At 39.6% G+C, this 12,701-nt stretch overlaps 1 protein-coding gene across 9 annotated transcripts in view; it reads right to left on the bottom strand.

Annotated features, from left to right (window-relative positions):
• LOC119660999 (zinc finger protein 2) overlaps positions 1 to 12,701 on the bottom strand; it is a 187,048-nt gene that overhangs the window by 98,200 nt on the left and 76,147 nt on the right. For all 9 annotated transcript variants that reach the window (XM_038070099.1, XM_038070100.1, XM_038070098.1 and 6 more), the window contains 4 exons: positions 8,948 to 9,095; positions 7,189 to 8,611; positions 3,219 to 3,400; positions 809 to 2,506 (listed from right to left, as the gene is read on the bottom strand). In XM_038070099.1, coding sequence (XP_037926027.1) covers positions 809 to 2,506; positions 3,219 to 3,400; positions 7,189 to 8,611; positions 8,948 to 9,095 — 3,451 coding nt within the window. The remainder of the gene's footprint in view (positions 1 to 808; positions 2,507 to 3,218; positions 3,401 to 7,188; positions 8,612 to 8,947; positions 9,096 to 12,701) is intronic.

Raw genomic sequence — 12,701 nt, 5'->3', positions numbered from 1 at the left:
CAGTAAGGCGAGGGAAATAAGGAAGCTGTCGCTTATGAGGAGAGAGACCGTACTCTCTGTGCATGGCAGTAATCGAGAGGTAGATGGACCGTGCATCTCATAGAAGACGAAAGCACGGTGATGTTGATTATTACCTGTCCCAGCTGCTCAGCGGACATGGGTATTTTCAATTTTTCCTTCAGACAATCGGGAAATCACGGTCGCCCCACTGTATTTGTTGCAAGGACGTGGTAGATGATGCCTGCCATACCTTTTTCTTCTGCCATCACTTTTTGACGGAAGGGTATCTTAGGCCCCTGGACACCATAATTGAGGACATGCTGCAGAGTATAGGCATGTGGAGCCGAGTGGCAAGTTATACTCAAGGCATTCTTAAAATGAAAAAGAGGGAGATGGATAGGAGAGATGCCAGGGTAGCTGAGGATCTCTAAGTCCACGGGGTATACTGAATAATCCTGGCCTGGGGTAATCTGTCAAACGGGTCCGGGTCAGAATCAGTCGTGGACGCTCCAGACAAACCAAATATACTGGAATTATCCAGCAAGTTTCCATTCAACTAATCCCCATCCGCTCACTGGGGATATTAAATACAAAAGAAAAACTCCAGCGACTATTCAGGAATTGGGAAATTTTGCAGTCCTGCTTGTTGATCGTGGCCTTTCAAATGAGTGTCCCATTTTTTAAGTTTGCGTCAGTTGCTCTCCAAACGCTATGAATCCGGCAAGTTAGGATCAACTCAATCCTCAAATAGAAATTATTTCGAAAGCAATTATAAACAATTCAGGTAGAAAATGATTCAACCACTTACCACTTTCAACAATCTTGAATACATCACTCAATTCTAATGGTTCAAGATTTTCGCTTCGCCTTTGTAGACATATAAACTGTTCAACTTGTACGTGTCGTATACTTTTCACATGTTGAATCATTTGTAAAACAGTTGCACTTTTATAATTACATAATTCACAAATAATTGTATGTGTTGGTTGAACACTAGCCCCACCACTGCCACTTGCACTACCACTTGCGCTCGTATTACCACCTTCAATATTTGCTAGATGACCAGCACCAGAACTTTGTTGTTGATCAATATCACTATTATTCCCACCGGAACTTATTGCATTCAACATACGTTGATTGTCAGCAATTGACTGACTTGTTGCCGTTGATGTTGGTGTTGAAGTTGATTGGCGACGTTGTTGTTGAATTGAATGGAGTTGATCAATATAGACGAGATGATTGAAGATCATTTTCATTGTGTCGTGTCGCATGTGTTGTGTGTGAAGATTGAGCTTTTGTATTGAATTCGTGTAGAAATCGCAACAATTGCATTTCAGTTGAACGGTATTCGTATTGTTGTATTTCAATTTGTACTCGTTTTTCGCGCCACCCTCCTTGATATGGTTGATATAATTCAATTTTTGTATGTGCTTGTCCGTCTTGCTGTGCAGTTGAAAGTTGGCTTTCAGGTTAGTTTTATAATTGCAGAGTCGACAGATGTAGTTGTTGTTGATGATCAACATTATATCACTGTTGCAGTTGTTTGCTGCCGAACTAGAGTTCCGAGATCGATCAACCATGAGATGGTTGTTCAGTTCATCGATGCTATTGGTATTGTACGCAGAACAGATCAGGCAACTGTACACCGTCGTTGGCCGTTGATCGGGTTCAATGGGAGGTTCTAGCGTTTCGAGATTCAGTCCTTGATCGGGTTCGAGGGAGCTCCCTAGGAGTGCAGCAGCAGCTACGGCTGCAGCGTTAGACGACGCAGCGGCAGATGAAGATGCTCCAGTTGTCGGCACGTTCAGTTGACCTGAAGTTGAACCACACCCTGAAGTTGAAGACAACTGCTGGCCAATCGACTGGGATTGTTGCTGTTGCTGCTGTTGTTGCTGAGGTATAGACACCGCCGCGGCAGCTGCTGCGGCAGCCGCTCCTAATGCTCCTGCCGCTGAGTTCTGATGCAGGAGTTGAATCATCAAAGCTTGATTGTAGGCCAGGTCGGCTAGTGCGGCTTCTGGTAGGAAATTTTGTAAATTTGGCATGTTTTGCTGCAGGCTCGGCATTTGGCTTAAGTTTGGGATATTAGCGGCAGCCGCTGCACCCAAATTTTGGCTCTGTAGAAAGCTAAGCGCCTGGAAGTGCTTCATGTTGTTCTGCAGCACAGCCATATTGTGCGTGTGCTTTTCACTGGTCATATGTATTCGCAAATTTCGGGCTACGCTCGTCTCATATGAGCAAACATCACAACGAAAACTGGGTTTTGGTTTGCTTGTCTGTTGCGGCATATTTGGCATAACGATTTTTGGATTCTCTCGAATATCATTTGTTGACGATAGGTTCTGTGAGTTGTTCAATTCTTGCATGTTGTTCAAATGTTTGTCGCTTTGCATGTGAATCGATAGGTTGCCTTTAGTTGTTGTTGAATAATTACAAATTTCACAACGATATGGTTTATACCCGCATGTGTAGGATTCACCGCGTGCTAGCCGAGGATGTTGTTGACCTGAGATTTGATTTGACATGAAAAAAGGAAGAGAATGAATACAAAAGGGACGTTCAATTGCATCTGATTTGATGCTTTCAATTGATGTTCAACTTTCAATTTAATCGAATTGAAATGTATTGTGTTGAATTAAATTGAATTGAATTGAATTTAACTGAATTGAATTGAATATATGAAAAGTTTTCAGCCAACTAACCCGACCTCGGCATTGGTATTTAGCATCAGATCCAAATTTTATTTGACTTTATTTCGAGATTATAAGTCGTTTTTTTTTATAATTATTGAACTCATCGGCCATATTTTAGTGGAAATTTCTCAACGTCAACATCAACAATTAAAACAAATCTGGCTCGTAATTAAATTCGAATAATTATATTCAGTAGGAAATTTCAAATTATTTAATATTTACATCATGAAATTAATGCATTTAAATTAATTTACGTTGAACTGTGATATGTGTTGATTGTTGATAATCAACCTGGGTGAAAACAAGTTTGATTAATTCACAAATAAATTTATTAGGTGCTTTCATTTAGTAGTACCAATCTGGATGGTTGTAAAATTACTTCACAAACATATAAATAAAATACTCCATGGTTAGTAAAATTAAAGCAAATTAGATGCCTTTTCCCTGCCATTTTTGCCTCTTTCAACATATATTTTTTTTCTTTTGTTTTCTCTGTTCTTGCCTTGGCATACTTTTTCAACTTACCAGCTAGACAATATCCGCATGCGCTCTCGCCGTCTGGATGTTTTTCACGCATATGAATTTCTAATGTCTCCTGATATTTGTAATGCCAATTACACTGCGGACACTTTAACGTTTTACATGAATTTCGTGTTGATATTTGCGAGCCACTATTCAATCTTGCCGAACTTAAAATCATTTCGCATCTGAGAAAAGAAATCGAAAAGAAAGTTTAATGGATTCTATGGTAAAAGCTTTGATGGTTCGAAATTTAATGGTAGAATGTTTCCTATTTTCCAATAACATTTCACAGTAATTTTCTAACTTGGTGAGTTTTTAAACAGACAAGGAGATGAAAATAAATATAGGACAGGGAGACCCACATTTGGAGGGGGGAGAGTTCACAGAAATGCTATAAAGAGGCCACGATCTCGTCGGGGCCGAAAAGCGAACACAAAAAATTAAGGCGTGCAACTTTGCCGGCCGGACTTTTGGTTGCATACCATAGACTTCGATGTTCAGACCAACCTTGCCAAGTGAGTTCACGTTGGCGCGAATTACGTGACCATACCATCAAAGCCGCCTCTTCCCCAATTTTTCCACGATCGGTGCAACCCCATATCGATCGCGGATATCCTTATTTCGGATGTGATCAAAACGTGCCAACTAGTCCAAGATAACATCGTGGTCTCCATTAACGCAAGACGCCGTTCATTGTCTTTTATAGTCGGCCAACACTCAGAACCATAAAGAGCGACAGAACGGACGATATTACAGTATATTTTAGATTTAATACGTTGGTTGGCACGTCGACGGGGGGGGGCGACTATTGAAAACATAAACCCTCTTCGGATATTTTCACCATTCTCATTGTAACTGAGAAGAACTTGTAGCGATTTGTTAGAAAATCCAGTATTATAAAGCCCTCGGTTCCTAATAGGACCAGTAAACACCAGGCCCCACTGCGAAGTGGAAGGATTTTCCCTATATCCTTGGAAGAAAGAGACTAGATTTCCTACCGAACCCCGACTGGAATCGTCGTAATCTGTCCTATAAACACAAAACTGAAAGTGCTAGAGAGAGGGCCATCCATAACAAACTTTTCACTATCAGAAGAGGTGGTCTATAATTCTGTTTTCGCTAAGGCCTATTCTTCAGTTGACGACCTTATTACCTTGATTTGACTCAGGTCATAGTTGAGTCGAATGGCATCCGACATCCAGTCACGATAACAAATCTCTCTGGCACCAGTGAAATTTGAACCGCCACCTTCCGCTACGACAGCCCAGTGCTCTAACTGCTTGAGCCCTCCGGGCAAACTTGAGTATACCGTGCTTTAATGGGGCCAGCAAGGACACCATAGAGTGAGGACAGTTAATTCAGGGAATGTGCATGGACCCTAAAATGCTACGGAAATTTTAGTCGCTATTCCCTGTTTACTGGGGGGGGGGGGGCAGTTCAAAGAGAAGAAGAAATGACTGAGAGAAGTAACGAACATAAGAGCACCCAGAGACGAAAAGCTATAATCCTTATCGATTAATGAACTTTATAACGAGTCCGGTATCAAATTGTGGGAGAAGCACTAAATACCGGCGATTGTTAACCGGAAAAAATACAAGAAACCATAAACCTAGTGTTTAGTTTCGTTGAATAAAAGTGTATCCTCGACAGAATATTTCAGTTGTGACAGAAGAGGAGCTTATTATTTGTTACCCAAATTGAGGAGCCAACAAAGCATCCAGACTGGATGTCTAAAGTGGATCTAAAGGCAATGCTAAAACCAAGACCACCTGTGACGCCCGAGAGAAAGACTAGTCAACGGAAAAAACAAATGCTTTTGCTGGCCAAAGAGTGACAAACCACTAGATGAAATAGAGTTTAACGAGTTGCTTCTACCCTGGATGGAGCAGTCAATCAAAAACTGAAAAATGGGGGTCTGTGTATGCCATATATGGTTGCTATTCACCCCTTGATGAGGAATAGCGCATTAACGATGACTGCGCACTATCGTTCACGATGCGCTAAAATGCGCTTCAACTTCTTACAGGGCTTCCCCAGGCGCCCCTATTCCCCCACTACAGTTCTGCACCAAGTGCTCTTACAGCGACTCATTCGCCCAAATTTTGAGAGAATGGGTTTCATTGTATGGCATATATCCAGAAATGGAATTGTCGCCAATCGCTTATATGTGACCTATCTATTGCCGCTTCCGCTGTCTGATCACATCGTCCACGGGTAACTGGCATGTGCGCCGACCAAATTCTTTTTCGAAGAAGTATCAGGCTAGCGTATCCCGATGATACCTGATAATGAAGTATTCATAAAAGTTTGGGGATTTTGAGTGACGTTTGGGAGTCCACGGGTAACTCGCATGTGCGCTAACCAAGTCCTTTTTAGAAAAAATATCAGGCTAGCGTGCCCCGATGATATCTTATAGCGAAGGATCACTTTTCACGTGCAACTCCCATATAGCAACACAGAGAAAATATTAGCGCAACAACACAGACTTTAGACCTTAGTTTTCTTGGGGTTTATTTTCAACCGACTCTACTTGCCTCTCTTTCTAAATCTAGAGCCGCTTAGTCAAGGTCCATGATCACTCAGTCATCAGATCAAATGTCATCAGGGTAGTGGAGGTGTATTTAAAGAGCAAAGCAGGTAAAGGGAAGTTCAAAACTCCAAAATGATTCGTAGGGTGTTGATGTGGTCAACGCAGGGGGATCCAGAGTGGAAATTTGGTTGAAATTCAAAATGCTGATAATTAAAATAAACAGTTCTTTTTTCAAAAACGGTCTTTGAGAGTTTTATTAGATTACATCATAGAAGTGATTTCTGTCATTAGTAAAAATAAGGCGGGGAGTCTATTATCGCACACAAAACGGGCCCCCTCTTTGGAATCTTAAGGATTATTCCCTTCTTCCACTCTCTGGTAAAGGTGTCGGTTCCGTACGAGGGAACGAAGCAGATCTGAAAAAACTGCAGGTGCAGAGATAAATATCTCTACGTGGAAACCATCAGGCCTCGCGGCTTTACTTCGTTCGAATGCATTGATTGTGTTTCCTGTTCACTACTTAGTGATGATAAGCTCACAACAGCGAGACAATCACAAGACGAACAGAGACACCCAGGGTGGCTGGGATTCGAACCCTGAGCAGCGAGATTGAGGGGCTGACGTTCTACCTCCTCAACTATCGCGCTGCCGTGGTCATCGCGATCTGCGACAGCTTCCGCTTCCCTGACCAGCGCAGTGCCAAGCCTGTTGAAATCGCCGAGATTGTACAGGGTATCGAAGCTCCAGCACATCACACTCGCTATCGGTGAAGAAAGCCTTCAACCCCTTGCATGCATTGATCCGCTTTTATGATTCTGCAGTCCAAAAGATCTTGCGACGCCATTTCGAGACGTAGCCGATGACCTGCTTAGTGCCCGAAAATTGACGGCCCCAACGCTTATCAATATTCTCAGGTAGATTACTCAAGGTATCTGCGTTTGATCAGTAAGATAGCTAGCTCACTGTCTTATGACACCTCTTCGAGATGTAGCCGACGACCTACGTAGCGTTGGAGAAAAGAGAATTTTTAACGACGGCCCAGTGCTCTCAATATCCTTATGCAGATTAAGGAAGGCATATGCCGTCTGATCAACAAGATGGTTCTCTCACTATCGAGCTACGGCTGGATCATAAACGAGTAAGACATCGGGTTTGTAGCAAACATAAGTTAGTTGGTAGAAACCCACTAATCGAGTTAAGATCAATCGGGTTTATTTGCTGCTTAGATGGGTCTTAGATACTAGGCTGAAAGATAATCTTGGGTAATTAGACTTTCAGCCTAGCATTTAAGAAGAACTTAACGCGCCCACAGTGTTAGAAGGATTCGTGCCAGAAAGTTTTTTTGTTATTATCGAGGGTCACACAACAAACAGACAGACTGAACTTTTCTCTATGGAGGTTTAAGGGTCTCTTTTTCATTCCAGCACCGAAAAAAGGACTTACCTTCCACAGTCAACACCAATCGGTCGACCATTTATATGATCCGGACATGCACCAATTGTAAAACTTGGTGCCGGCGTTGTTGGAGATATAGATGTAAGTGATGCCGATGATGGTGGCGTTGTTAAATTAATACTATTTGGTGATTTTGTTGGTGTCATTGGTGATGATTTAGCTAAATTATTGATATTAATCAATTCACATGATTTACAATCAACTAAACCAGCAATTTTATTGAATCCTTGATGTTCGGGACATGCCAACAATGTTGTATGTTGTTGCTGTTGTTGTTGTAAAATTTGTTGTTGTTGTTGTTGTAGGAACTCATTTAGTAATTTCGTACTATTATTATTATTACTACTACTATTACTGGTACTTAAATCACTCGCGTTACTGCCGCAATTGTTGCTACTATTACCACCATCACTACCATGCGTTGTTGTTGAAACTGTTGTTGTTGTTATGGCTGATGATGAATACGATGATACTGGTGCAGTTGTTGGTATTGGTGATGATTGCAAACTGTTAGAACTGTTATTATTGTTACTACTGCTATTGTTATTGTTGCTTAGTCCAATATTTATTGGTGAACTGTTCGTTAAACCTAGTGATGATGCTTGTGATGCTGACGGCGTTGATGAACGCTGTTGTTGTTGTTTGAATTGTTGTTGAACAAAATCACTTAAATTCTGCCCGGCAACATTTGATGAACCACTATAACCCGCATTAGACTTAATTAGAGTAGCACTATTCGATATATCACTATTTAATTTATTTGAATTATTTATAATTGTTGAAGATGTAGACGTTGATGTTGATGTTGGTGATGTTGTTGATGTTTGCGATGATAATGATGATGATGATGACGATGACGACGGTGTTGACGATGATGATGATGTTGTTGTTGCAGTTGTTGAATCAAGCATTTGACTATTTAAGTTGCTACTTAATTGCAAAGGTGTAGAACTAAGACTATTATTAGCCGCCGATAGCGTTGGTGTACAACTCGAACTGCTGCTTGTATTTGATGGTGTATTAGTTGAAACTGTACAATCGCCCGTTGTTGACGATAGTACCGATGATATATTAGATGAATTTTGAAATTGTTGCTGAAACAATTGTTTATGCACGTCTAAAGGCTCCAGAAACGATATTTGTGGTTTCTCATCAACATTACGTTGTATAATGGCACTCGAATATTCACGATTCAACAATAATTTCTCGGATTCATGTAAATTCAGTGTATGCTCACTGTTTGCATGTAAACCAAATGATTTAGTATTGCCGAAACTCAATTTGCAGATAAAACACATTAAAATTGGTTTTTGTATTTTATTTGGTTCGGATATTTTATTAATTGTAGCATCACGAGCATTCACCACACGAAATGAATGAATTTTTGGATTATTCGCAGTCGGTAGACCAGCTGATTTGTGTAGATTTTATGGTTTTTAGACAAAGTAGGGTATGGAAAGAAAGAATAGTGACCGTTAGTCATAAATAGTGTTGATTGATTCATTAAAAATTGAATTTTGAAAAATGTCCTTGCAAGCGTCAAAATCTTGCTATTTAGAAAAAAAACATATTTTTTTTATTTTTTTTTTAAATATAAAAAATAAAATAAAATATAAAATAAAATATAAATATTTCTAACAGTTGGAATTGTGTGCCAGGAAGTGGAAATTGGCAAAGAAAAGGAGAAGCAAAAATTGTTTGGTATTGTTTACAATACTTTCTGATTTATAATGGATTCTCAACTAACCTGTTAAGCCCGTCTCAGAAATGTTGGATAACGATTCGTTTTCTGAGTCAATTATATATGCACTGCCGTCCGGATTATAAACTATTTTACCCTGAAAGCTTTCAACATCCGAACAAGAAACAGGTGATCCCTCGTCTGATTCGTATTCCTAGATTGAAAAGGTAGAAAAATAGGATATTAAAAGGATTTCTATAAATCTAGTGGAAATATTAGATAAATTTTTTTTTTATTTACTTATATTTATTTATTTATGTCTTTTTTAAATATTTTATAATAATATTTACACACATATATAATAGTTATAATGTTTTTTTTTATATTTTATAATTTTTAGTTTCTCAATATTTTATTATATTATTTTGTACTCATAATATTTATATGGGTTTATATAAAACAAAACCTTATTAAAATCAGTTCAGAAGGAAACACCGATATTTGCTCAAGTAAAGCTAATAATAGTATATTACCCTATTCTTTAAAAATTGGCTGGCCTCTACCAAGTTTGATTAGAAATTGTACTATTATTAACAAAGTTATAGTAGTTTAAAGCTTTCATGCAAATTTAATTCTTCTATTCTAAAGCTTTGAATGTCAACACCACACCAAAAAAAAAGTCTAACATAATTTATGTATATATATTATGAGGAAGGTCCAAATGGGACAAATAACTACTCAAATATTAATTTATTTTTTATAAAACACACAAAAATATTGATACTTGAAGTGCCGAGATTCTTATTTTCAATATATTACATTTAATATTATTTTTTATATTTAAAAATATTTTTATTTATTTTTTTTTATATTTATTTTATATTTATTTTATATTTATTTTATAATGTTTCTTCAGAGCATGAGGGACACAAAATTAAGCTTTATATATATACATTTAATTCTATTCAAATTTTCTCTAATTTGTTCTAACCTTCAACTGTTACTACAAACTAGAAAATGACAGAACTAATTATCCCCAAATGCCTTAGAAATAACACTCTGTCAATAGAATTCAATTTAATTCCATAAAATCAAATGAAAGTTGAAAGAAATAATTGAGGTGGAAATGGGTAAAATCATGACACCAGAAAGAAACAAAAAGAGAAAAACAATAAATAAAATAAAAGTTCTCATTGCAAAACCATTAATTTCTATACTCGTTCCTCATACTTAATAAATCCAATTAAACAAATTGAATATTGAAAGGTATTATGTATCGAGATACAATATTTGAGGGCGTACTTTGCTACTAGCCGATGATGGTGTATTAATAAGTTTCATAGAGTTTCGTTCTGTTGGCTATAGAAGATACCCATGCTCGCCTCCTTCCTCCTCCAATATGTCACTCCATATATTACCCTTGTTACGCTATTATTTGCTGTGGTATTTTTACTTTTTTATTTTCAGTGACAAACATGTAAAGGTGACAAAGTTGAGTGTTTAAGATAAGGTTTCATTAGTTCGTTTTTTCTAACGTTTTGAAGGTACGAAATACAATACGAAGGGAACCAAATGCACAGACTGCATCTGCGATTACTGATGAGCAATGAATTTATTTTAATTAACTATCATAAGAGGGAGGCATGGAAATTATAGGATATGCATTTCCTAGTACGTTTTTCGGAACGAATTATGATAAAAGATCCAAAAATTATTAATCGTTATATTTTATTATAGTATTTATTTAAAATTAAAAAATTATTTGATGGGGGGGGGGGGGGGTCAACCACACAAGGTAAAATTCCTGATCGCCTGTAACTCGGTCCAAACGGCAGGGAAAATTTCTACCTGCCAAAATGACACTCTTTCGCTAATTTTCGAGGATGCTGCCGACCACCCCATTCGCGCACTCCTCAAAAAGTATCGCAACATTACTAGGGAAAGTAGTTTCTCCATGTCGGTTAAGCCCGATGTGCAGCACCATATCAACACTACCGGCTCTCCAATTTTTTCAAAAGTTCGTCCACTTTCGCCCTATTGCAAAGAAAGAGTCCAACGATTTAATGAAACAGGATATTTGTAGTCCTTCCAATAGCTGTTGGTCCTTCCTTCATTTGTTCCCTAAGCCAAACGGTGGAGATTATAGGGCGCCTAAATGCTCAGATAATTTCAGACCGACACCCCATTCCACTAATTCATGATTTTTCGCAATCGCTAATAAATTGCCGTGTTTTTACGACCCTAGATCTAGCCAAGAGGTATCACCAAATGCCTGGTGCTCCCGAAGACATTCTGAAGGCGGCTATCTGCAGACCTTTCCGATTCTTCCAGTTCACCAGGATGACTTTCGGCTTGTGCGCCGCTGGACAAGCTTTCCAGAGGTTCATCTACTCTGTCTTGCGAAACTTGAAGTTTTCTTTGGTCTACATGGATGATATTTTGATCTCTTCAGAATCTAGGCAATTGGAACATCTAGAATGCATTTTTCTCCTTTAGGCCGGGCTTGTCTTAAACATTGAAAAATTCCTCCAGAGGAAGGTAAAATTTCTCGGCCATTTGATAACCCCTGACCCATACACGTTTGAAGCGATAAAGAGCTCTTCCCTACCAACCATGGTAAAGTATCTGTGAAGGTTTTGCGCATGTTAAACTGCTATCATCGTTTTTTGCTCAAGGCCGCTCATTACCCAGCGATCCTGAACGCCTACTTGTCTGCGCCCAAAAGTAAAGATTACTGCGACGTTGCGTGGTCTGCTGAGGCCGTCCATGCGTTTGAAGCGGAGAAACAACAGGTCGTTCATGCAACACTGCTGGCATTTCCTCGACCAGATGCACCCTTATTTGTGATCGTGGATACCACAGACAAAGCAGTAGGCACCGCTCTTCACACAAACAAAAGCCCAACAAATCGTCGCATCGCCAACTTCGGCACTTGAGTTATATCAGCCAGTTCTGATATGCAAGACATGTCTGGAAAAGACAATGTTGTTTTGTCTCGAATCTCGGAGATCACAGTCCCCGCCGCGGCTCAAAAAGACGACGCAGACTTTAGAGCCTGAAGGCACACTTCAAATACAAATTCAAGGAGTTTCCTATTTTCGGCTTAAACTATTATTTACTCTGCGAGACTTCTGATAAGGGATCCATGCCGATTTTCGCAGTATTTCACGCAATTCACGATCTTCCACATTCAGGCATCAAGGCGACGAACCGGTTAGTCACCGAAAAATAGTTCTGGCCGTCTGTGAACAAGGACGTAGGTTACTGGACCAGACAGATCAACGCGTGCCAGAAGTGGAAGGTCGACAAGCACATACGAAATGAAGTAGGTGTATTGTCTCGGTCAACCAAGCGCTTCCACACCATTCATCTCGACATCATCGGCCCTTTGCGAGACTCGCATGGATTCAAGTATTACTTCACAATCATTTATGCGATGTCTGAAGCAATACTCCTGTCATGTGTCCGAGCCCTCTGTTCAGAGTGGATTCCGCGCTTTGTTGTTCCAGCCGTAATCATCACGGACTAGGGAATGCAATTCGAATCTACTCTTTTCGCGGAATTATGAAAGCTCCTTGGTTTTAAACGACATAGCAGTACTGGATACCATCCACAGTCCTATAGTATGCTGGAACGTTAGCACCGGACGCTGAAGGCCGGCACAATGGCTCACGGTGATCCGTCGTGGTCGCGATCCTTGCCTTTTGTCTACCTTTGCCTCCGTGTAGCCCAATTAGAGGAATTCACGGCCAGCCCTGCGGCGTTTCTCCAATAAGTCATTAAAGATCAAGCAGCCACCGACTGCGATCACATGAGAATA

This window comes from Hermetia illucens, chromosome 7 (assembly GCF_905115235.1).
Source record: "Hermetia illucens chromosome 7, iHerIll2.2.curated.20191125, whole genome shotgun sequence".
NCBI classification, from domain to species: domain Eukaryota; kingdom Metazoa; phylum Arthropoda; class Insecta; order Diptera; family Stratiomyidae; genus Hermetia; species Hermetia illucens.
The sequence above is the reverse complement of the archived record's forward strand: the minus strand, read 5'-3'. Positions and strand labels throughout refer to the sequence as shown.